Here is a 27,267-nt window from a genome sequence, read left to right on the forward strand (position 1 = left end):
ACTTTCAGTTCATTCTCGGATCGTATTCATTACCTCGTGCATATATTTTCTCTCGCGCCACGTTTCCTGCTCGAGGACTGCCTTTACTTGACGAAGAAGGCTGCAGAAGCAGAAGCATTCGCAAAATTTTTCCACTGCTCACTGGGTCCTGCAGTAGTGTATTCCTAGAACATAACCGAAAACATTAACCACTGTCGGCTGCTCGCTGTTGAGATGTCCACCATCAAGTGACACACCTACAGAGGGGGGGGAGGGGGGGGTTTCCTCTTCCAGTTTTTAGTTTCTTCCTATTGTCATCTCGTGCCCACTGGTAACTCTACTCCTTTGCCGTTGAATCGAACTGAAGAGGCAATCTTCCTTTTAATTAGCATCCTAACCACAGTCATCACCTCCGCTTAGGTCATTGTAATTTTCGTCAAATTAGATTCTACAATGGAAAACCGGGTCTTCGGCTGTCTCTGGTCACGAGGTTGAGCGTACTAACCTATACACATTAAGCCGGCCAGGAGCGCCGTGGCCGCTGCACCAGAAGGTGACGCAAGTGGCCGCAGTGGGTGGACGTCTCTGCATGAACACTCGGGACACAGGGTGGTGCGAGACCACTGCAGTTGTGTTTAGGTACAAGTATCGACCTGCAATAAGAACAAGTAAACGAAAAAAAATTAACTAATCAGTCTGACATACAACTAGCTGGATTGCAGGTAAAACTTTCCTTTCGATGAAGCAAGTAATACACTGCCCGCATTCAGAATTTCACTTGCTGGTAGCCCGTTCCGTCGTCAGTTTCCATGGTTGGGAGGAATTTAAAGCCATTTCTCACTACCGACAGCATACAGATTTTGATTTCGATTTGAAAAAAAAAAACGGCCGTGGCTTAGCTTGGTTAAGCCTGGTGATTGCGAAGCAATAGTGTGTCGCCGAGCTGCATACTGGGCACGCCGCTTAGAAAGTCGTTCTTCTCGTTCTTCCTCCGTCTCCGTAGCTCGCTGATGCTTCCTCTTTGCATTCTGCCGAGCTGCCTTGTTCGGGAGTTAGGCCGCCTTCAAGAGTGGAACGCGATAGCGTTATCGCACCCCGTTCGCACCGCCTACTCAAACGCGCTACGCCAGCCAAACGTCGCGATCGGCAAAGATAGCCGGGCCCCGACGCGCCTTGAAGGCGGACGCGATCATGGGGCGAGTGGTGCGCCACGTGTTGGGGCAGCTCCGTACATTGCGAGGAGGGTGTCTTCTGTGTTTGCCCCAAGATGGCTCTGCGTGTGCGCAGAGCGCACAAGAAATGTAGTGGAAAGGTACTTCGCTACTCGTGAAACTGCGACTTCTGTAAGTTACGTGGTCATAATTACCGATATATACCGCAGTATAACTTTCTACGGCACGTCTCTAAGGAAACACCGCATTCACTAGAGGCGATTTTGTCCCGTTTTGAAGTAGCGAACTCGTGGCTGAGTGGTAGCGTCTCCGTTTCACACTCCGGAAACCCTGGTTCGATTCCCACCAGCCCAGCTTACAAGATGTTTCTTATGTATGAAAGACGTTATTTATGTGACGTCACTCTAGGTCACGTGGTGTCACGTCACGCAGCGAGGTCACGCTAAAGGTCAATGGTGCCTACCACCGCCTCGCCACGGAACGGGCTGAAGTGCGACCTAAAGTAGTATTGCTTCGCAATAAAACCAGAAATCTAGGAGCGGCTGTCTATACCCTTCGCAGTTTGTGATCGTATATTGGGCTCACGAAGCTGGAACGTTTTCTCAAACCTGTCGCTGCACTCATTCACTTTTGGCCTTTGACTTCTGACATTGACTTCAGGCTCTGTGTTAATAGGGTGGTGCCACGAAACTACACTCCATTGTATAGTTGTTCATTGCAGCACCTATAGTGACAATAATTTCTTACAGAATGTCGATGAGGCTCTTGTCCCTACCATCACCCGATCGCACGCCCTTGTTGCGATTACAATCGCACGCCCTTGTTTTCCCTCCTCACATAAAATGGCTGAAAGCCAACTGGGCCACAATGATATTAGCACAGCAAAGAGTCACTCCCTGTCAGAAGAAAAAAAAGGAGCTTGAAAAAGAAATAATGCTTGTAGACTGAGCTTGCTTATATTACGTAAACAAATACGTGGTGACAGCCCGCGAAAGCGGGAGAAGACCAGGCAACACGACTTTGAGGAAGTCCTCATTGGTGGATTGATTTATCTTCTCCTGTCAAGCGTACATTGTGGTACGTCCAGCAGGTTTACAGGGTCCAGTCAGGTTTATTGGAAAATAAGTCCAGTTAAAATTGAATATTTCTCAGAAAGTAGTCTGGTAGGGGAAAAAAAAACGCGGCAGCCACAATTGCTTTTGAGTGGTGCCGAAACCGAAGCATTGTTGTTTGGTAGTAGAAGGGCCCTCTCGAGCGGCGTTAATTTTCTGAAGCGAAACGTACAACCACAAGTTGCGAAGTATAAATGTTTAATTACATTGCATTGCCAGACATGATAATTACGCACAATTTTACACCTTCACATTTAGAGCGCGTATACAACTGTACGACGCAAAAACGAAAGAAAGAACACAAGGATGTAAGACGGGTGACGTCACTACCTTGAAGTTCTCGCTCAAACTCACCGTGAAGTCATGAAATTGAAGGCGCCTGCCCTAGCGTTTAGTTCAATTTTTAACGGTAAGGATTGATAGCACTGTACTCTGAAAGAGCTGAAGGCTCACCATAATAAGTGTTAATAGCTTTTGCTGAGCCACAACGGTCCCAAATAGTAAACAATGTTTTGAAATACGTGACGTCACACTGACGCACCAGCATTGGGAACATGGCGCGATGTTCAACTGTCCACATTTATTTTCTCTCGTATTAGCTGACATATCACCGCGAAATTAACAAAAAAAAATGTGTGTTAAGCAACATTTTATCAGTCTAAAACTTATCTAGCTTATTTTTTTAGTGCATCCATAATCACGTCGCATTCCTCAAGTCTCCAAAGCACGTGCGACCATTTACTCACCTGTCAAATTATTGGTGGTATGGTCTGCAAAGCGAATATCCGCGGCGCGCCGAATTTTCCAGGCGTCGAAGCTGTCCGGAGCTGCGATTATCAGGCACGGAGATCCCACTTCCCAGGAACAAAAATCTGAACGAGGAAGCACAACGTAGGCGCATTACAACAAATCTAGTACCAAATATTTTCCAAGAACTTTGGTGGCCCAAATTAAATGTTCCTACACGCATTCCACTATGCCATTTCTAGAAGCTGTTCGTTGATTTTGCATACATATTCGGTATTATTGCTTATGAAACAGATTAGGATTCGTTATAAGCTTCAAATTATTTCTCTAAGAAGTATATGAAAAACATATTTTTCCTCCAAATAGAATGTTTGTGTTAGGAAGGTGTTATTAAGAGGAAGCTTTAGCTCAGCAGCTATTATCGAAGTACATGGGAAAGGGGATCATTTTTTCTCAGCAACCACTGCAGCAAACTTGATGCTGTTTGTTGCATTTAAAAGAAAAAGAGTCTAGCGACTGTTGGAAGCAAATTTTTTTGTTATACCTTCATTTTTTATGATGATTGTTTAAAATAGCAAATTTTCAAAACTCGAAACTATCAAGTTTACAACTCTAGCTCAGCAATGAAAACGATATCGCAATTCTTTGAAATGCATCTAATACTACATCTAGAGCGGGCGTGTTAGATGTATTACAAATAGAACTCCAATACAGCCGTAGCATGTCAGTAGGACTTTTAGAAAAGCTTCGTAAACACTGTAACAAATCCACGTAAGATACAAATTAATACATCGAAGTTGTCGGTCTTGCATATTCCAATGGATGCAATTTGCAAAACTGGAAAATATTTTTTGCGAAGATTTACGGATTGGTAAAAGTTGTACTCCTATTTCTGTCGAACTCACCAATTTTCTAATATCATTGTCAAAAATTCAATGCCATAAATGAATATTTTGGTGTCAACAGTCACCAGAATCTAATTTTATCTCTCCAATACACCAAATTTCATTACAATTGACCTAAGGGTTTCATTATCAAAGCATTTCTGCGTTTGATGTATACCTGAATAGGTCCGCTGGAGTCGGGGTGGAGCTAATGCTTCCACTTAACGAGACGACACCACACTGTCGCATCTTAACCGAAGCAGAATAAGAAATTGACGATACACTTCAGTGCAAGCGAGCAGCCGAACGGAATCGCGTAAAAAGGAATGGTGCACTCAAAGACGTGTAGTTCAGTTAACCAGCCTATCTCTAGCGGTAGTGCAGGTGAATATTCATGTAAAATCCATAACACCACCCTACAACAATGCCTCCGGGTGAACGTAGGTATGTTAATAAATAAATAAATAACTAAGATTCTTCCTACAATGTGTAGGTACGTTGCACAGCACAAGCGAGAGTACGCGTGCATGCGCCAGTGTTCCTTCGCCCACAAGCACGGAAACTAACGCGCCGGTGATTGCCAATCTTACCACTGTTTTTCGCGTGAGTCACTTCACATATTCACGAGGTGACTGTGAAAACGAGACCATGCCAATTTCTTACATTCTTGCCTCGTGGCTGATAACACTTTGAGACGCAGTGTTAGACTGCGCCGCCTTTAAGATCGGCTTAAGTGGTAACAAAGTGGTATTGTAACGTTTCCTCGCCAATGTAGGAAAAATCAGTCATCGTACAATCTCAGTATTACCAGGGTCTTTTTGTGCCTTCCTTTATGGTTAGGAAACTTCCCCCGTACCATCTCAGTAATACCAGGGTCCTTTAATGCTTTCCTTTCTGGTCACGAAACTTCCGCCGAAAGTTTCATATGTACACAGATAGTAGCTCTTGAGCCGCTCACCTAAGTAGAAGGCAATTATTGAGCTACGCCTGATGCGTGAACATGACTGTCATTAAATATGAAAAGTGCCTCTTGTTAGTAAGATGGTATCGTATGGTATGGTAAAACTTGAGTGAAACCTGCAGATCGTGAGTCTTCACGAAGCGGGCCGCTCCCACGTAGAAACCGGAAGGCCGAGCCTCTCGGCCGCATCGTGGGCCTGCTGGAGAGCCCAGAGTTTGTCAGCCTGAAGAGGGCTGCGGAGAACCGCCTCCCATCTGGCCGAGCTGTTAGCGATGATAGTGTGTGACCGGGCACACCGCCAGAGCAAGTGGTCTAACGTGGCTATTTCTCCACAATCGTGGCAGGTAGCATTGGTGTAAGTATCCGGATAGATTTTATGTAAGAGCGACGGAGTGTGATATGTATTCGTTTGTAGTAGACGGAGCGTTAATGCTTGAGCTCTATTGAGGCGCGGATAAGGAACAAAGTAGGTTCTACGGCTGAGATAGTAGTGTTTAGTAATCTCATTTTAGGTGGAGGGCGTGCCCCTGTTCTCAGGAGAGTCGGCTTCCGATTGGTCGAGGGTAGCGCGGTGGGCAAGTTCACGCGCAGCCCCGTGAGCCGAATCGTGGAGGTTGGGAGGAGCACCCTTTATGTGACCCTGATCTGCGGGAAACCAATAAATGAAGTGGTGCGTAATTGCCTTGCCCGCAATAAGTCTCAGGGCCTGTTTGGAAACGGTGCCTTTTTCAAATGCTCTGAGTGCAGATCTTGAATCACTATAGATGACATCCCATGAGCTATCCAGAAGGGCTAGTGCGATAGCCATTTGTTCAGCTATTTCGGAGTCCCCCGTCCGAACCGAGGCAGCATTGGTGATTCCTTGCCGACCATCAACAGTTACGATGGTGAACGCCCGACGTCCCTTACAAGAAGCGGCATCCACAAAGCTGACCTGTCGGTGATCATTGCGTATTTACTTAAGGATGTTGGCCGCCCTTGCCCTCCTTCTACCGCGATTATGATCGGGGTGCATGTTCCTAGGTATTGGCGCGACCGTAATGTTCTCACGAATCGACGGAGGAACGTCAGAGAACTCCTCCGCTACACTATCGGGGTGATATCCGAGTTCCTGCAAGATGGATCCCCCTGCCTTCGTTGTTGTGAGGCAAGTTAGCTATGCGCGCTCCTGGGCCTCTGCAATCTCTTCAAGAGTGTTATGAATGCCAAGCTGCATTAAGCGCACTGTAAAAGTGTATACGGGTAACCCGAGAACCCGCTTGGTAATCTTCCCTAAGCTGTGCGTTCAATTTATCCCGCTCTGCCCGTTTCCATCGATGCATGGGTGACACGTATCTAAAGTGGCACAGAACGAAGGCATGCATTAGTCGAATGAGGTTATCCTCCTTGAGTCCATGATGTCGATTTGATACCCTCCGAACTAAACGAACAGCACTTTCAGTTTTAGCAATTAGCTTGCGTATAGTCTTGCCATTTGTACCCCTGACTCAACGATTATGTCCAAGACCTTGATTGAATCGACTCTGGGTATACGGCAGCCGTTTCTTGTATATAGGTTAATGTCTCTGTCTTCTAACGACAGAGTTAGACGTCTTCTAACGTCCACCCCTTGGGCCTTGGACCGCGTTTCTTGGGACTATACAGGAAAAGTTCCGACTTCTAGGGGGAGCATCTGAGACCGGTCGGTTCGAGATAGGTTTCGATAGTGTCTATGGCCTCCAGTAAGGCTCCCTCAACCTGACCGTCATTGCCTCCTGTGCATCATGTAGTTATATCGTCAGCATCCATAGTGTGTTTGATGCCTTCAATCTCGACAAGCTTTCTGCTTAGGTCGACCATGGCTGTATTGAATAAACAGGGGGAAATGACTGACCCCTGTGGGGTGCCCCTCTCGCCAAGTTCCAGCAGTTGTGATTCGAGATCGGCCACCCGTAGGGCAGCCTTCCTATCCGAGAGGACCGATCTAAAATAGTTATAAAATCTCTCACCCAGATTGAGCCGAGATATCGAGGCTAGGATATGCGAATGTAGAACGGCGTCGAAGGCCTTCTCAAGATCAAGTCCCAAACCAGCTCGAGTGTCGCTAGAGTCGTTGTCTATGATTTGATGCTTAATCAATTTCATGGTATCCTGTGTATACACAGGATACCATGCTTGGTATGAATGCTTGGACCAGCCTTGGTCTGAATCTTACCATACTATGGGGGTAAATGTCGTTATTCTCCAGGAACCGGGAGAGTCGGATCAGGACCTCGTGCTCCGCTACCTTACCCACACAGGATGCAAGCGAGATGGGCCTCAAGTTGCCAACGCTAGGTGTTTTGCCAGGTTTGGGGATGAGTACTGCGAGAGCAGTCTTCCAAGGTAATGGGACGGTTCCATTCCTCCAAATTTCATTAATGTCATCTGTGAGGTATGCGACTGATTTTTCATCCAGATTCCGCAACCCCTTGTTGGAGATGCGATCCGGTCCTGGTGCGGATCTACCATTGAGTCCATGTAGAACCCTACGAATCTCCTCAACGCCAAACTCTGCATACAGGCAGGAATTGGCCTGGCTCTGGTAATTGAGATGCACAGGTGACCGCCCTGAGCCAACTGGGAGATATTTGTTAGCAAGCGTGCGGATTAATAGGTCCTCAGAACTCATTCGTGCGGCCTCATGTATGGTTCTACCAATGACATGCCTCTGATTAGACTTAGTATTGATCTCGTTAAGTAGATGCTTAAGCAAGTTCCAAGTTTTACTATTGCGCATTTGGCCGTCTATCGAATTGCAAACCTCGTCCCACTGCTGTTTAGAGAGGGTTACACAATGCTCCTCAATAAAGGGAAAAATCAGACATCCACCCGTTCGTAGCAATTGCTACAAAGGATTTTTCCCTTTATTCATTACTTCTCTCCATTACTTCTCTCTGCGGGTTTCCGCAGAACTACTATGTCAATGCTCCTCAATGTGTTTGTTAATCTCAAATATCTTTTCGCGTAGCCTACGATTAAGTCGTTGACACTTCCATCTGTATAGAATGGACTGTTTGGCCTCTAACAGATGGGCTAACTTGGTATCTGTTTTCTCAACAGGAATGTCGGTGCAGACCTTAGAGGTTGCATGCCGAACTTCCTCTTGGACCTGAACCAAACATTGCTCTATGGAAGGTCGGGAATCTGAGGGAGGCCTGTCCTCCAGAAGCTTGCGGAATTTATACCACTCCGTGTACGAGAATTCGCACTTTTTTTTTACCCGCGATAGGAAACTGGGCCTCACAAATATTGTGGTCACTACCAAGGTTCTCAGCCAAGTTATTCCATTTGGCCTCAGTCACGTTTTGTTAGTAAGATGAGCTAGTTATATTTGCTTAGTTATCTTAGTTAGGGAAAGCAATTATAAGGTAAATAATTATTGGGTTTCAAAAAATAGTTCAGTAATGAGATGTTTTAGTTAATTAGTTACATTAGGAAATCTGTTTAGTTCGTGAGTTACCTAAAATGCATTAGTATAGCTAGATCATCGGTAAATTATTTGTTATTCAATAAATATGAGTTCAGTTACGTTTGTTAATTTAGTTTGTTAAGTTGGCCATGTTCCTTATTAGCAAGTTTAGTTAGGTAATTGGTTAGTTAACTTAGCTCATTTAGTTATTAGGTACGTGATTAGTTAATTAGTGTGTTCGCTTGTTTCAATTAGTAGTTGGTTAGTAAGTTCGGTTCGATTACTCGTTACATAGAAAATTAGTTATAGTGAAACATATTTGACTGGTTAATATTTCATTTATAAGTTAGGTAAGTTAGCTCACTAGTTTGCTAGCTCTGCTAATTATTATGAAATTAGCTTAGTTATCCAGCAAGCTTAGGTTATCTAGTGCGTAATGTAGTCAGTAAGCTCGGTTAGTTAGTTAAGATGGTTAATAGTTAGATAATTAGTTTAATTAGTCTAGTTATAGGCTTTTAGGTTACTGAATTGGGTTTAGTAAGGTTAGTTATACCGAGTTAGTTATAGTTAGTTTGGTTAGTTAGCCTATATATTAGTTAAATTAGTTAGCAAACAATTCAGCAACTAACCCAGCTGAGTTAGTTGCTAGTTGGCCTAGTGAGATAGTTGAGCTATTTTGTTAAGTTCCGTATTAATGAGTCTAATTAGCTTAGTGACTAATAATGAAATTGTTTTATTTACTATGATAGTTTCTAGTTATTGTATTTAGTTTACGTAGTTCTTAGTTTAGTTAGTAAGTTGGTTTGGTTAGGCGCCTTTTCCGACACGCAGACACACAACAAATCTTAGGCGTTGTCGCTATCACGAAGCATGCAGTTCCTACATGAAATTATATGCAAAGTTCAAAACTGAACCGCTATCAGCTACAGACAGCAACGCAAGGCTTTCACACATTTATAATTCTGAATTAGGCCTGTGTTACTGAATCTAGAAATGGATGTATCTGGCAATGAAACAATGCGTTGTAGTTGTTTCGAAATTGTTCGCGTTTAAATTTCTTAGCATACTGCAAGGGGCGGCGATTTGCACGTTGTCAAAGGCATTTGACAATGTTCACGTAGCAAGAATAAGAGTCGACCCTTGCGTAATTGTAGGCGTATGCAGAGAACATCTGTGGCGACCTACTTGCCACCAAAGCCGCCGCGCGTCCACAGCGGGCACTATATTAAATGTCACCACAGCGTTACGCGGAAGTTTCATTACCGGAAGGAAAGTACAGCAAGGCACTTCTAATGCGAAAGGCGCTATCATCATTATCTTCTTGAGGCTCACATGACCCATACACTCTAGTCGCACGCACATACTTGCAGGACGCACACAAAAACGTGGATCCTTCTGGTGACGTTTTGCAAAATAACACACCGAGCTGGAAAATAAGTGCCTGCTTATTGCTTCGCAGCAGATTGATTTCGCTGGCGCCGTGAGGTATTAATAGTTTCATGTTATATTACTCATAAATAATATCCCACCTCGCTTTTACGCGGCTATTGTGCATTACCACGATATGGCACCACGAAGTTGCCGAACAAGTTATTCCGATGTAAAACGATCAGTTATATCAGGAGTGTAGTTTAGAAAATTAAGTTAATGTGAGAGTGCAATATTAAACGAAAAAGATCACCGGCGATTACGATATTCTCTAACGCGAAATTTGAGCGCAGCTCTATACGTGTTTTCATTTTGCGTGTCAACCTATTGTATTATGATTATATATAGGCACGCGGTTTATGTAAGGAAGAGAGCGTTGTGGAGTAGCGTAGCTGGCGAAACAATTTGTCTCGTGCGGCTCATTTCAAGTGAAGCGAAGTGTGGCGCGACTGCCTTCTTATCGGGAGGTTGCCTGAGGCAGCGCGTGGGTGAAGCTTGGGCGCGATTCACAGCAGCCTCCATGCAGCTGATACAGCGCTTTGTTTCCATACAGACACCGCGTGCTACTTTGGCGCCATATCGTAGCCATCGTTGTCGCGCAGTCCGTCTTGCGTGGCCCTACGCTTTTCTTATGAGGCTTTCGTTCCGCCGACGACGAGAGCGGGCCCATCTTCACGGGGAAATTGTGCCACCAGTGTAAGCGGCAACACCCAAGGGAACGAGCCTTACTCGCAGCCGCTCGCCATCTCCCCTTACGGAAGCAGTGATCCACACCACACACGCTGGTAACATGGACTGACTTTAGCAGCTGACGCTGAGGAAGAGCGTAGCCCTCCACAGAACACTGATCCTCCTCACCTCACGTCACCCTGAACCCCCTCCCACTCGGAAGCGCCGATTAGATCGCCCACGCGGCTGAAGGTGCCGTGGCCGCCGGCAACTCAGCGCGTGCGCCGGCCATCTCCCCTCCACTCATCCTCAACTTGCCTCCTCGCGCGCTTTTCTTTCATCTGCCTCAGCGCTCCACGTTCGCTCCGTTACGAGATATAAGATGCCAAGGCACGCCGGCGCTAAACGCAGGGATGGATGCTTAAGAGCTGCATTCTAAAGGAGAGCCACAATCTTGCTTACCTCTTGGCGGGCATGGTCCCGAATCTATTTGTATATCATCGAGAGCAACTAGGCCAGGCTCCATGTAAAATGATATCCACAGCTGAAACATACAAGAGAAAAAGGTATGAATGTGACATTCTGTATGAACTATATGTGCACGTAAATAATGCGATCAAAACCATCGGACGTGTAATCTAATGCCTGAAAATGGAGTAGAATTGCTCGGTGCTGCGAGGGTGATGGCTAATAACATTACCCCTTTGAATCGCACAAATTTAACCATATACTGCGTTCTCCGGCTGTGCAAAATAATCTGCACTTAAAGCTGACGAAGAAAGCCACAATGCATTGCTTTAGCAGCTTACAGCTTTTCTGTAGCATTTCTGCATTCGGAATAACTTTTGTAATGGCATTAACTTATATTATTCACATAGAAAACACACACGCTGGCTTAGCGTAAACTAGCTGTAGAGCTTTTGTTCCAATTGGTCTTTCGCTGAAAACAAACACTAAATCAGAAGGCAACAATCTAGAGTAAAAGCATGACGATTCGTGCCTAAGCGTAACATGCAGGCCTTAGTATGGAGATTTCTACTACCTTATGAATTTAGAGGGTACACACTTAGCCAAGTCCTGCATGACGCCCTCCATATGAGCGGTATGCTCTCGAATAAGCCCAGACAACCGCATATAAGCGTACATTCAAGCGAGGTTATGCGTGACAGCACGCGGCCGACCCGCTGCTCACGGCTGTATGCGGTCAATGAGCAAACGCAACATTTATGTGCACACCTACAAATTTGGCGCCCAAACAGGGCGCCGAAACCTTGAGAGAGCGTTACAAAGCACAAGCTGCAAGAAGTGGTGACAATGAAGCTGTGAGGGAGAAAGAAAAGCGAAAGCCAAAATGATAGAAAGAACCGACTAAGAAAGAAGTCGTCGCCTCTGTGCTTAGCTTGGATGGCGTAAAAAGAGGAGAGACTTCTCAGGCCGAGATGAAGCAAAAACATGGCGTGGGCCCGCGCGAGAGGGGATACATTTCGGTGGTAACTGTCGTCATCTCTTTGTACCAACAATGTTATGCGACTGCGTTTGCGTTGGGACGTCATCTGACCGCGCCGAGTAACTCTCTCGGTGATCTCAGTGACGTTCAATTTCACCGACCTTACTGGGAATTGTAAGAAGCCAGTGCAACTTCGACGAGTCGTGGGTGCGAGGCAACAGTGCGACGATCAGCGGCGGTGGACCTCCATGTGAGCTGGATCGTCGGAGTGCGTGCTGTACAGCTGGGAACCAGTGTTGATTCAGTAGGTTGATTTTTGCTTACCATACTACTAAAAACCTATTTTTACCATTGCATTATTATGAGCCAGTAGATAACGATACTCGGTGATTAAAGATCTGAACGTGTAGTACTAATGTGGACACGCACATTCACGTTTTGGCGTGTGAACTAGCCATAACTGCAGGCGTAGTTCCGTTTAGGTTTCCTCAAATTGGATTATCGGTGGCGATACTTTTTCTTGCGCAGCCAGGTGTCCTTTTGATGAAATTTCATGCGGGAACTTTCACAATGGCGCCAGTAATCGCGTGTAGCCTTCTAATCATGAAATCTTTCTCTCTTGTTTTATCACCTTCGTGGAATTGTGCGAAATAAGCTCATTGCATTTCGTAGCTTATATTAGCCGGACTACGGCTTTATTTCGAACAATTTTATGGTGTGGTTACGCATTTTCATCTTGTAATGTGTGATTTGCGGGCGTTTCTGGCTTTCCTGTTCAATGCCTCGAGTTCATTGGAATTCAAGGCCCAATTTAGCTTGAAGCTTCTTTGACGCGAAAATAATCGTTTAACTCCGACGACGCGCCAGCACCGAAGTGTCGGTTTGCGCTAGAAGCAGAATTTGTCACGATATCTCTTGGAGAGGAGCAGTACAGTCGTTACTTGTACAAGGAGTGAAGGTCTATGCCACTGGTAAAATTTTAACGGCGCGATATCTCACGTGGAGCTAGCAGTTTCAAGTTTTATTGCCGACTGAAAAATCTGTGAATTTCAGTACTTGCGTCATTTAAGAATGTTGTCAGAAAGCGGCGCTGCACTGCTAAAATACTATGAAAGAACAAAAAAAAAACATCTCTACAAGTTGGGCATTTTCTTTATGTCTAGTGAAGGCCATGTAGTGTTGATTTTCGACTATGAGGTACCCACTAGTCCCAAAATAGGCCTTAATAAGACCTTTCTCATGAGCTTTTGTTTCTCAAATTATCAAATTTCTAGCATTTCATTTTATTCTCGCTTGCGTGAATTTTTTCCTGTATAGAATTAAAGCTGGAGATATCACTAATAACAACGCCGCGAAAGAAAGCAGTACCCCCGATTCTCCAGTGCAACTATAGAGTTCACAACAGCATCGGTAAGCAAAAATCAGGCCCAGAATTATTGTTCATTGCAGTGATCAAAGATCATATGTTTATGACGCACACGAAGAAAAAGCAGTTTTTCCAGCAGAAATGTTTGGTGGGGCGGAGAGGGAGAGAGAAGTCCTTGCAATATTGCTCGCATGAAATTTACAACAAAGCACTTGGGCACGCTGTACTGTCGCTATAGGTATGCACAAATTCACAAGCCCTGTCACTCATTTCCGCTGATTTCACAAGAGTGAGAAGTGACTAAGTCAGTTTAGGTGAGTGTAAATGAACGCAAGTGCAGCTGACTGCCCGTAGGTCAAAGGGACATAAATGAGCACCCCTTAGTGCCTGCTGACAGTGTAGGCTAATTGATTATCACCTGCTAGCGTATGGAAACATGGCTGTGAAATAACCCATAAGCCTAAGCACATTGAATTGATATTGAAAAGTACAAACATGTGAAATGTGTTTGTGCAAAGCGTAGAGAATGAAATTGAACGCATTTTGCTTGCTTTAGTTGCTTGCTCAGAGCATTATGTCTGTTTGTCCATTGTCACGGCTCGATTACTTTGTTTTAACTACGTATGCAGTCATTGTATTCCGATTAAGTGTGGATGGACTATGGTGCTAATAATTCGAGTGAAATTTGAAACACAGCGCTGTAACTTGAAAGGTCGGACACATTCGCATGTTGCTCACAATCCCTTATGAATTATGCACATGTAAGGTGTATGATATAGAACAGTCTGCTTTTTACCGTAAATCATCGCCACCTAGTTTTTTATAGTCCAGATGAATAGCTGGGCCTGTTGACTGAGCATGATATGATGTGAAAGGCGTGAAGACGACGGACAAATAGAGAAACACACACACATGGTTCCTTATTCACTTCCAAGAATGAATAATCAGGAAAATAACGCCACTATTTTGTATGAGGAACGCAATCACAGTTCATCTGCGCACATTCGCATTCAGGTAAAGCAGTCCTTTGTGCGATAATATGATTGACGCAACACTCACGCTCCTATCACCTGCCTCAACGATCCATTTGGCCTCAATTACTAGTCTAACCCCTTGGCCCCGGCTTCTGGCAGGCATGAAAAGCTGCCTTATATTTGAAACCTCTACAATGAATTTCAAGATGGCTCTCTATCAGGTTTCTCACAATGTTTTGATGATGTCTCGGTCTATCACTCAGGCATTGCTCGGATTGGCCTACGTACTCTCTACCACATGAAAAAAGAAATTTCGTAAGCGACTCCTGCCTCACAATCGATGTACTTACTTTTCTGATTTGTGACACAGGCCAGCGCCTTGCGAAAACAGGGTTGGTCATTCTGCAGATCCTCGAAAGCTTGCACGGGTTAGAACACACCGCGTCCGTCTACATTAGCTCGCTTGGCAGTTTTCTTCAAATTATGCAACATGCTGTGTATGTAAGGTATGACAGCTACCTCTTCTTTTTCGTGAGGTGGCTCCTGCGCTAGTTGGCGGGTTCACTTCCTCAGGATTTTTTCTGCTACAGGAGCAGCCTGCCTCAATTAGTCGTTCAATCTACGTGAGAAAACTCTCCGCAGCTTGCTGCGAACATGACTTAAAAACGTTCAGCAGGCGCATGTTAGCAATGTTACGTTTGACTAGAATGTCTACATTCTTTGTCGTCCTCTTTGCGCATGTCACATCACATCAGTTCTATAATGCTCACGCATGCTCTTGGAGGGAGAAGGGAAAAAGGTAGTAAGACAGGCAGGTTAGTCAGTGTAAATACAAGCGACCTACTTTGTGCTGGAAAAAGCGCATAAAGGGAATGAAAGGAAACAGGTAAGTCGACGTCTAAACTAAAAAAAAATGATTCTGCGTGACTCTGCTGCCGCAAACACCAGAGACCAGCGGAGCTGAAGGAAGGCCAGTAAAGTAGTGCCAAACCGCACACTGAGTCAAACATTTGCTGGGCTTCCCCCAGCTTGGCCAGTCTCTGGTGTTCGCGAAAGCCGAACCAACCATAGCGTTTTCTTCCACTGCAAGAAAGAGGTTTTTATCGGAGAACAATGAAGTCACAACACCTGCTTCCCCACCGCTCCCTCTCCCTCGCTAGGCTCCCCCCACTCTCGCCGCGTCGCTATGCTGCGCGATGCTATTTTTATACTCTGCTTTCGCTCTCTCCCTGTTCTCTCTCCCACAGCTCGGCGTAGCTGCGCACGGCAAGAGAAACTCAGAAAGCTTCTAAGAGCTCCACTTAAAAGGAAAAGAATGCTTGCACATCAATGCGATGCAGTGCAGTATAGCAACAGCCTACATGTCGAGTAGCAGGGCAATGCAAGGGTGTTGAGCAGTCTGGACAATGGTTCTCTCGCCAAACAAGGTGTAATTAACGAACAGTCGAGATTAGCTTTCTATCCACACAAGCATGACGACGGTCACATAAAAGACCTCGACTCATTATCTCACAGCCTCAGAAGTTTGCGCTTAACATTAAAACCTGTTTTTGCACGATCACTACTATATTGGCCTTGAGCAACTGTTGAACAAAACATAGCCCTCACAGGGCAAAGGTGAAACAGTTTCTGGTATCGTCGAACATTGAGTTGAATTTCTTTTTTCTTCCAGGTACGACGATAGACTGGAAGTGCAGGAGTCATCTGTACTAATAATTTTGAACATATACGAAGGATATATGATGTGTTTTTGATGATGAAGCAATTATGTCAATATGAAATACTTATTTGAAAAAGCTTTTTTTTTTCTTATTGGCAATGTATAACTAAAAAATTTCACTTGCATCTCCCTGCGTCCACCCAAAGATTGCGACATGTACACAGCGTGTGCTCCGCAAGACAAAGAAATTTTTATGGCGAAGCTGTATATGCCTAGGATTCCATAATTTTTGTTCTCCGTAAACAAAAACTATCATCATCAATGGCTTATACACCCGTAAGCAAGCAAAAAATGCAGTAGCTCATGGCAGAGGATACAAGCACTCAGGAAAATGAAGGGAACAGTGCTTAAGTTCTTTTAAATCACACATACAGTGTACAGAACTAGCACTTTAGGACTTTCAGACTGACTGCAAACAAATAAGAGAATTTTATTAGCCCGATGTTTAGGAGCTTGTTCGACCCGTTCTTCAGGGGGTATTCTTCGGGGGTGGCGGTGTGCAGCTCAGCATGTCGAAAACTGTCATCATCAATTGCTCATACCCCCATAATCGAAGGCTCATACCTCCGTAACCAATAAAAAAAAGCAATTACTCATAGTCCCGTAAGCTATTTATGGCTACTCAATTTACGTGAATTACTTGTGATGACACTGCCCCTGTTGTCGTTGTCGGTGATTTCAATGAATGTGCCGGTACCGAAAAGGGATCAGGTATGCGTTCCGTGTTGCAGACATATCCCTTGCGATGCCACACTGATCCGGCCCAACCGACTACCTAGCAGCGTACGTACATGGATTTCATATTATTAAAATTTGTGATCGCAGTTGCGAGTAAAATAATGATAACCGAAGAAAACAATAAACGAGTGTGCGTATCTTACGCCACTATGAACACCCATCAGGGCAATAAATGAGTTCGTACCTTTCTTCAAAAATACGTTTCTCTTCCGTGTCGTGTGCTAAACCCCAGGTGGTCACATTTAATCCGGAGCTCTCCATTGCTGCCACCCTCGTAATCCGCAGCACTCTCGGGATGCTAAGTTCCCACAATATAAATGATTGAACCACGCCTCGATTTCTTTCCTCCCTTCCCTCTTTTAACCACTGCAGCACTGCAGGTATGGCCACGGTAGCTAGTCGCAACGGCACATGTTCCTGGCAGGTAAATAGGGGCAAACAAGCTAGCGTGTGCAAAGCACTGAAGCTTCTGATATTTGCAATATAGTTGCGGTACGCTCACGAACGGAGATACTGACGCGCCTTCCTGCTTCAGAATAAACACTGAATCAATAGCCACAACGGAGAGGCATAAGGACACGGTTCGAGACCATTTTTCTCCTACCCACAAAAGTTATATATGCCAGTCTTACGGACAGCGCATCCCTCTTGCGGCCAGCGGAAGTGAATAGAAGTATTTGTCGGTTCAACAAACTTAGACGTGCCTGCAAAATGCCGCTCGCTTAATCGAAGTCTCAGAACAGTGGAGCCGTATTGCCGTTTTACCGTCGAGGTAGCGCAACCTTGAAGCAAGTGCGTTTAGCTATAGTTGCAGGTGCGCATGTTGGTGGCAGGTCATGGTTGATTCAACCTCATGAACGAAGTCGAAAGCTTCTCGGACAAAGCCAAGTTGCGGGTAAACAGTGACTGCAGCGAACAATGCTCCGGCATACCTAATATAAATAAAAAATTGAAGAGCAACATTCGCTTGGCAAAGCAGTTTGTCTTTTCGCGTAGATCCCATGATGCGCAATCTTACCCCTTTTATCCTTTCCGCCGCACATGAAAGCTGTTGAAAGTGGTAGTCTGGTACTGCTACTATTTTGAATACATCTTTACTATCACCAACCACATAATCATCGGAAACAGATACGCAAACTATATGTATCCCACACACGATCGCCGACGGTGAACAATCGACACAAAATGACAGCCTCAGAAGCACACATAGCTAGGCGAATCATCCGTGCCAACGTAGTGATGTGATGTAATGGTTAGAATGTCCGGTTGACACGCGATGTACCCGGGTTCCATTCCCAGTGTGTCCAAGACTGTGTGATGGGTGTTTCCCTTTTTGTGTGATGAGTGTTACCGATTTCCCGTTACGGTGGTCGTAAGCCATATGTATGAAACCGTGCGCAAAGCCACACTGGGGGGCACCTGTCTGTGAAAAACTTATTTTTTCATTTAAAATGCTCATTGGGCTAAATAATCTTGAACCGCATAAATTTGAACCGCCTAGTAAGCAGGACAGATTTGATCTGAAATACCGCATAAATATTTTGTGTTATGTGTGCCGTTTTCCAAGCGGCCCTTTTCTGCAACGGATGGGCCCGTTTAAATGCGGGCCGCATAAGATAGGCCGCTTGGAGGGTGCCATTTTAAACGTCTAAATTTTGATCTATCGGCGTTCTATGCGTTGTTTTAAGCCAGTATTGACGAAGAGTGCAAAACACGCATAAAAGTAGAACATCTCTAGAAAATAGACAAGGGGCTGTACGTTTCTGCTTATCGGGTTATATCCAAACTGGACCATACAGTGAATATGCCAGGCTGTAAAAAACGTTTTGCGCAAAGCTACAAAACAATGCCCCATGCTGCACACAGAAAAATGTCGAAGAAATGCGCCCACCTTGAATTTACTCTCAGGCCTCTTGAAGTCGACGATTACGTGATCCCATCTGTGGCTGGGGTGAGTGACTGTTCCAAACAGCTGATCGCCTCCACACCGTATGTCGAGACTGCATGAAAGATTTAGCCTTATATGTAAGACGTGGCAGGATCTAAGTTATGTTAGGACTTTGAGCGACACCTGCCGCAGTGAATCAGCAGTTAAACACATACCGCGGCCAGACACAGACACCCAGAAAGAATATGAAGCATTGTAATCTACGACACAGACCCTCAGCAAAAAGAAACGAAAGTGAGAAAAAGAAAAAGTGAAGCTCGCTGTATTAACGAATGAATAGACCTTTTCGTATTCCCTTCACATCAATCAGTTTCCTTATCCCTTGAGTATCAGAATCAACTGATTCCGCAGGCAGACGCCATAAGGTATCTGTGAATCATTTACGATCCTGGATTAGATTTGCGTCCTCATATTAAAAAATAAAGCTTTGTGAGAAAAGGTGAAATTGCTCTTTCCTTTTTAATCAATCAATCGATCAATTATTTTATTTCCTTAAAAAAGGAGGACCACAGGACTAAAAGCTTGGACAGCTGGACGAGGTCCCGACCCGTTGTAAGTTGGCATAACAGCAAGATGACAGCCAGTCGTACACAATAAATGAAAAAAGCATCACAAAGCAACGGGTAATACAGAGTGAAACAAGACGGCAAGAAATAGTCAACACACATCAACAAGAGGGGGGAACAAAATTAGGAGAATAAGAAGGCATGGTCTAGTCTTGCATACAAATAAGTTGACAAAAACGTTTAATGCGAGAGTTTCGGTTTCTGGAGAGATCAAAATTTGGTCGGTCTAATAAGTTTAACAGCGAAAGTAATGTATAAGATAAAGATTCCTCATCATCCGAAGTTCTCGGTGTGGGTACGAACCACATTTCTTTATGTCGGGTCTGACGAATATTTGTATTCTATCGAAGTTTTGCCAGAGGAATTGTATCATCAATGCCAAATTTTACGAAACCTTTGTAGCACAACATCAACCTATAATTGTAAAAACAAAACACAGGAAGAATTTCATATTTAGAAAAAAGTGGTTCTGCGGAGTGCGTATAATGGACATCAGCTGTGTAACGCACAACTCTTTTTGTGGCAAATGTAGTTTGTGCAAGTTTGTCGCACCAGTTGTGCCCCACACCATGACCATCTTTACGTTGGTCGGGAGTAAGCGACGCAGACGAGCAATAACACCAATGGCAGATGACAATTTTGATTGGAGATGATCAACATGCTCATTCAAGGTAAGGTGCTTTGTAAAACGCATCCCAAGGTTATTAACGGAATCCACTATCTCTAACTGCTCACTGCCCAGACACAAATTCATATTAGTTGTCAATAACTGTCCTCTAGGCGTGTACACGATTACTTTTGTTTTCTTAGCGCTTATTTTTGAGCAGTTTATCAAAGACCAGCATTCTAAGTCAGACAGCGTCTTCTTAGCCTTTATTTCTATATCTGTTTCCACGTTGGCTGTAATAAAAGCGGTTGTGTCATCGGCATACGAAACGAATGTAGCGTTATCTGTACACCGTACAATGTCGTTTATGTAAATCAAAAATAAAAGTGGGCCCAAAATGCTTCCTTGCGGCACACCAGTGATAACTGGCTTCCTTAAAGATATAGCGTTACTGGCATGTACGAACTGTGATCTGTGGGACAGATAAGATGTCATAAGCGAGTGTGCGGTTCCACGTACACCAAACATTTCTGATTTGTTAAAAAGGATGGAATCATTAATTATATCAAAAGCCTTAGAGAAATCTATGTATAGGCCTAGTGCCATATGGTTACGGCTAAATGCATATAAAATTACTTCTTTTTGGCTCAGGAGGGTTGTTTCCGTAGAGCGGTGCTTTCTAAAACCATGTTGAAAGTCTGCAATCAAATGGTGACGGTTAAAGAATGCGAGTAATCGCACATGCAGTATTTTCTCAATGCCCTTAGAAAATACTGGAATTATTGATATAGTCCGATAATTATTTAATGCAGTTTTATCACCGCGCTTGAAGAAAGGAACAGCGCGGGTAATTTGCATTCTCTTAGGAAAGGCACCTGTTGATAATATTATGTTATAAACATGGGCTAGAATAGGGCTTATAATATCGAGCACATACTTTACAGGGCGGATCTGGATACCATCGGCGTCTAGTGACTTGCTATTGCTTGTAGCTCTGATACACGAAAAAACTTCAGTAGAAGTAGTTGGAGCAAGGAAAAGCGATGCTCCACCGCTTGACGAGAAAATGCAACAGGAAGTTTCGTATGCACAGGAATACTGTACATTTATCGCGCTTATGTAAGAGCAGTCTTCAATTCGGCTGTGCGTTGATGTCTGGCTTTCAAAATTATAAGTTGCAACTTTTATTTATGATAGAGAGACGGGCCCTGCGTAAGCGTCTTTGTGTCCCTAAGTATACTGCACACCTTGTCCCGTATCCAGGCGCGAACATACAAGATTTAGCGTCAATATTTCAGCTGCTAACACTGAAACTTTTTTTAGAGCATACGAACATATTTCGGGGACAAGTTACCCGGTCTTTGATACAAGTTCCCTCAGGTAGTGTTTATGTAGTCATTTAGCAAAAATAAACATTAACCTACTATAAGTTCAATGTGCCACTTCAACAACATGTAATGCTCCTAAGTTTGATTACATATTTCTGAAAAATGCTCAATTCATAGCCAAACAGACACAAGTCGGACTCTTGAATTAGTATCAGGAAGATCTTCCCTCGTACAATGTAGTGTCCATGGACGCCACACAAGATGAGAAATCAGCGATAGGCATTGACTCTGAAACACTATCATGAAGCTTTCCCGTCTTCCCGATTACACTCAAATTTATGTGGCCCAATTCATTGCCACATGCTTAGTAATTTACAAAATTCCGAAAAATGTGTCACATAATATTGCTCGCTGACTGCCTGTCAGTTGTTATGTCGCTATAAAGTACACATAATTCCTTATTGCACCGATTGCTACACTTTTTCATTCCCCATCATGTTAAAAAAATTCGGTTTTTGTAGATAATTTGACGTTGTGGACTAGCACTTAATAAGGCAGCAGACAGCTTCCAAAGAGCAGCGCTTGGTAGGCCAGAATGTTTATTTTTACCTAACCTTAGTCTGCTGGCGGTAACAAGACTCCGAAGTTGACAACAATACCTACGTAGAAAAAATGAGCCCTTCATTTCTGCACAGGTTTACGAACATCTATAGCCTTCCCCTGGAATGCCCGGTCTTATCCCTCTCGGCAATGGCAAGCTTCTATTACCCTATCGCGATGACGAATACCGCAACTAAATCCGTACCTGAGTTGGTGTGGGTTCGCACCATCGAACCTTTATGCAACAAGTGGGGATATAGAATCACTGGACCATTTCTTCCTCTTCTGCCGGAAATATAATTCCGTAAGAAACACCTACTTAAAGCAGCCCCTATTTCGTCTGGGCCTTCCTCTCTCGGTGATTAACATTTTATCTTTTCGGGACAAGTGCCCTTCGTCGAGTGCGAAACGAAGTGTGTCCGATTGTGCGTGGGGAATTCATGGCTAGTGGGAGACTCTTGTGTTAAACATCTTTTCCTCATTATTAACCCTGAACTGCGTCATTTTCATAATACAGCATGTTCGTCAAAAGTGGCACGAGCAGTTTTCAAGGAATAAAAAAATACTTTATAATCACTATTAATTAGGTATACATACTATACAGATAAATAAGTTAATAGGAAGCAAGACATTGATATCATGATTCCATTGAAAACTATGGCCAATCCCCCCCCTCGTGGGTACGTGCCATAATTTTTGAAAGAAGAAGACGAAGAAAGAATAGCCATGTCAACAGTAAACAGAGATGGCGAAGGCATGCCGAGACATGTCGCTAAGAAGATATGCTGCCTAACATGCACGTAATACAGGTTCTGCAAGCACACACACGCAGACGTCAGTGGCTCTGCCTGTCGGATCTTCGGCCCTGTCAAGGGCCAATACACCCGAGAGATACGTTCGCCACTCAGCATCACGATGGATTATGAACACATGCTCAAACAAGCGGGTGGCAATTGAGCTAAGATTTTTAAATCACGTATGACAGAGCAACTTACGCAGACCCATGGGCAGTGGCGTAGCAACAGGGGGGGCCGGGGGGCCGTGGGCCCCGGGTGCAAGGGGCCAGTGAGGGAAGGGGGGGGGGGGTGTCATATACGTCTGAAGACACCCCTCTTTCCGCCGGCTACACCCAGTGGGGGGGGGGGGGGGGGGGGGGAGGTGACAGAAGACCTAAGGGCCCCGGGTGCCACGTGACCTAGCTACGCCACTGCCCATGGGATACAATAGTACAAATTAGCGATCATAATTGTCTAGATAGTAAATACGGGTTGCATTCCAAAAGACTTACCACAGTGTTCTTCACCTATTACTGTTTATAGCTCTCTGTAGACAACGGTCGCCTTAAAAGTTATTATACTGACAGCAATGGTCTCTTCAGTGGTTCACAGAAAGTCTCCTCTTAGGATAAATATATTGTAAAAAACATTCACATTTTCTAGATTTTTCGTACATCTCAATTGATGGCGAGGGATGCACAGGGGTTTCAGAGGTTAGCCAGCTTGCGAGTTGTGCCTGACCTAACCGTATTGTAAGGTTCATGATCACGACTTTCCTGTAACCGCTATAGTGAGCAGCCACTTTACGCGCTTTTTTCTTGTGATTCGTAACATCCGTTTATTAGTGAGAAGTCAATGAGCCGCCGATATCAGTACTAACCATTTTAGTCGCGCATGGACGAAACTCTAAAAATTCCCTTTTTACTGATACTTTACTGCGTTCATACTGTCACAACGTGACGAATAAAAAACTGAAAAGTACATGACCTATCAGTTTAGATAAACCAGCAAAGTAAACAATAGAGAAAGTACAACAACAGCGGCGAGCGCATTCGTCGATCGACGAAAATCTGATCTATGTATCAAGGACGTCGGCCATTTATTCAAAACTCATTGTGCAGTCCGGCGTCATTGTTGGCGCTCGCGTATAGATTGCGCACCAATATTCAAGTTGCGCATGTAATTAGATTAGACAGGATTCTTTCGCGACAGATTCGGAAGTTCCAATACATGCGGGTGCGTCTTGCGCCAAGCAATAACCGTAAGAGTTTGTAGCCGAAAGAAAACGGTTACGAAAAAAAAAAAAAAAAACTAGTAAGTGCGGGTTTCAGGGCCCCAGTATTTCGATATCATTGTCGGGGTGCCGCAAACAAAACACGAAAGTGAAAATTAACTACAGGGACGTTTCGCTTCGGGAACGCAGGTTACGCGCAAACGTATAGATGCCATTTCCTTTTTGTGCTTTGCACGTAGAATATTCGCGTTGTGGCAAGCCGCCTAGCCCGTTCCTAGGGACTCTCCTGGGCACACCAAGCTCGCGCCTTTTGCCGGGCATGTTTAGCTTGTGCCCGGCGCTTGGTCGACCAGCGCTCGGCCTGCCACCGCTTGCGTTGCTGCTCCACCCTTCTCGCTTGGCGCGTGGTCTCTCGATTACGAGGCGAACCCGGCACGCCCATAACACACAAAAACCCGTAATAACTGAAAGAGGAGGTTAACCTGGCGATCCTTCGCTTACCCTCCTCCTCCGCGATGCTTCGCCTCCTTTCGCCTTCAGCTTTTCGCTCAACGCCACCTAGACTTTCCTCTAGGGTGAGGCGGCGAATATGCACAGGAAGCACCGCGGAGTCGAAGCACAAACGAAAAGGGCGCGAACGCGGTCGCGGACGCTACGTTGACCAAGACGGTGCGATGCCTGGTACCCTGGCGTGTGATCCTCTTCTCCATCTCCAGGCGGTTTCCTCCTTCGGCTCTCGCTTCCCTCTCGGGGACAAATGTCGGCGATTTCACAGACGGTGCATGTACGCTTGTTCGGAAAAATTTGGGTAGGCTTTGCTGGGAATTAAGCCACAAAGATATCTTGCGCGTGCTGATTCGCGTGTATTGGCGCTAGAGTATTCAAGGTCCTCACAGGCTTCGAAGTTGAGTTTTCCGCGATGGGGGCTACAATGAAAAGGAGCAAAGAACTTATTGTGCATAAATTCACCATTCTGGACATTGAAATTATACAATAGTTAGCGATAAAGGTCGTCCAATTTATGCAACTCAGACTGGAGTGAGAACTTTGTTAATGTAGAGGTAATTCTATTTTAAACATGTTGACTCGACATATTCGCATAATCAATTCAAGTTAAATATTTAAAATGTGCGCAACTCACATCTAAAAGTCACGGGATTAACAATATTAGCTATTATATCAGGAAGATCATTCCAATACTTATTGGCCTGTGACAGGGCCGATGAATTAAACGCATTAGTTTAGTAAATAGGTATCGAAAGCTATGTTCATTGTGCGGACGTCTTCAAGAACGGCAGGACCAATTAACGATAGGGAAAACGAATGCTCATTTTGAGTTATTTTGCGCAATAAACAAAGTAGCGAAATTGGTCAACGTTTCTTTCAAAGCGGCAGTGTTAGTGCTATCCTAATTTTTGTTACGCTAGAGTGTATGCTATTAGCTCCGATGACCAATCGAGTGGCTCGGTCATGAATAGCTTCAAGGTTATTGACTGGATAAGGTTGGTAAGGTGACCAAATGGGCAGAGCATATTCAAGTTGAGGGCGAACAAATGTTTGATATGCTAGCTTGCGAGTAGTTTGAGTGTCATCGTAAAGATTACGGTTCAGACAGCCGAATGTGCGGGCTGCCTTTGCTGTAATTGTGTTGATATGAGTTGATCGTGAAAGAGTTGGTGTACGATGGACGGCTAGATACTTACACGCGGATGTTCTGGAAAGGGAACAATTGTTAAGCAAGTAGTTAAACGAAGAATTCATACGTTTACGACTAAAGGCAATCAACTTGTGTTTATCTGTATTTAACGTAATTAAGCATGAGGAACACCAATGGGAGATTCGATTAAGGTCTTGTTAAAGAGCGATGTGGTCATATACCCTTGAATGTTTCGGTGTGCGACGCAGTCATCTGCATACAACCGAATTTTCGATGAAACACCTGAGGGAAGGCCGCGACGTAACCAAATAGACAAGTAGCATTTACTCACGCATTGAAGACCTTTCATTCTTAACTCATGACACAGGTTGTGGGGGTCCCGTGGTGTAATCTTGCAATGGTTATCGCTTTCTTTCTATTTAGAGTTGGCCCACCATAGTGGCAGTACGTGGACGCTGTGGACGCTACAAATGTGGTGAGCGTGCATTGACATCCCTCTCTCTGGCTGCCGGAGTCTCTTCACGCCATTTTAGACCCTACGTTTCGAACACAGGGTCACCATAACCGAGAAACCCTTAGACTGTGGAAAAAAGGCCACATATTTAGAGCCTCATAACTCCTGATGAGCATTGGTTCAAGCTCGATGGCTTATACCAACTAGGGCAGAGTGAGATATGCTGAACACGACCAGCCCTGGTCGGATCGAAAAGCGTACTGCCGAGGTGTGCCTCTCTGAATGCCCAGTGAGAGGTTAAACATAGCTACGATTCCGTTAAGCGTGACGCGACAACAGTGCCAACCATTCAGTAACGGCTTGTTTCCTCTAAACAAGAATACTAAGTCGCATGACATATACTAAGGGATTAGAAATTTCACGTTTTAACTTAAGAGTACAGCAAGAAGCGGGTTCTACGGTCTCTTGTTTCAATCGCGCTCACTCCTTAGTGGGCCTGCAGTGGCCAAACGTGGTGGGCGCGTTTGGCAACCCTCTGTTTTGCCACCTGAGTCTCTTCGCACCGTTTTTGGACCATACTGGTTGAACGTGGGGTCCCATAGCCGAGCAAGGGCAAGCTTTCTAAAAAACTTCTGAGACGTTTAAGCTTCGCCTTTAAGAGGAAGCTTTAGCTCGGGTGCTCCTATCTAAATACATGTAAAAGGAGAATTCGTTTTTCTCGGCAACCACTGCACCGAATTTGACGAGGTTTGTTGCATTTAATGAAAGACTTAAAATTTAGTGACTGTTGGTTTCGAATTCTCGATTTAATCGCTCATTTCATTTATTAAAAAATGGCAAAAATCGAAAATTTTCAACAAACGAAACTATCAAGTTTACAACTCTGTAACTCAGTAACAAAAATTGACAGAACAATTCTGTAAATATCATCTAATAGTGCATCTAAAGCGGACAAAATTGATATGTTATTCATGAATCTAAAAAATTTTGTAATATGAAAATGCAGCTTTTGCAGAACTCTTGTAAACAATGTAACAAATTCACGTAAGATATAAAATGACACACCAAATTTGTCCGCTTTCAACGATCTGATGAAACGCGATACCTTTTCTTGATAAAGAGCTATTAACTTGCAAACTTCGTGTTTCTACGTTTTTTAAGCTTTCGAATTTTTGAAAACCTTTGTAACAAAATTCAGGCGCTAAATCGAAATTCTGTTTCTAACAGTCACTAGAATTTAACTTTCTCTCTCGAATGCAGCAAATTTCTTTAAAATTGGTCCAGGGGTTATCTCAGAAAAGCGTTTTTGCGTTTTACATGTATTTGAATGGGCCGCGTCGGAGTTGGGCCCGAGCTCAAGCTTCCTCTTAAAAGTAGAACGCGATAACATTAAAGGGCCCCGGACTGTTTCTCACGCTTCCCGGCAACTGCAGCTTTTCCAGGCGTAATCTTTACTGGAAAACGCTTGCG

At 44.4% G+C, this 27,267-nt stretch overlaps 1 protein-coding gene across 1 annotated transcript in view; it reads right to left on the reverse strand.

Annotated features, from left to right (window-relative positions):
- LOC126537740 (MAM and LDL-receptor class A domain-containing protein 1-like) overlaps positions 1-27,267 on the reverse strand; it is a 204,840-nt gene that overhangs the window by 109,377 nt on the left and 68,196 nt on the right. The window contains exons 19-22 of the mRNA XM_050184828.3: positions 18,519-18,627; positions 10,845-10,926; positions 3,010-3,135; positions 485-632 (exon numbers count right to left, since the gene is read on the reverse strand). Coding sequence (XP_050040785.3) covers positions 485-632; positions 3,010-3,135; positions 10,845-10,926; positions 18,519-18,627 — 465 coding nt within the window. The remainder of the gene's footprint in view (positions 1-484; positions 633-3,009; positions 3,136-10,844; positions 10,927-18,518; positions 18,628-27,267) is intronic.

Source organism: Dermacentor andersoni, chromosome 4 (assembly GCF_023375885.2).
Source record: "Dermacentor andersoni chromosome 4, qqDerAnde1_hic_scaffold, whole genome shotgun sequence".
NCBI classification, from domain to species: domain Eukaryota; kingdom Metazoa; phylum Arthropoda; class Arachnida; order Ixodida; family Ixodidae; genus Dermacentor; species Dermacentor andersoni.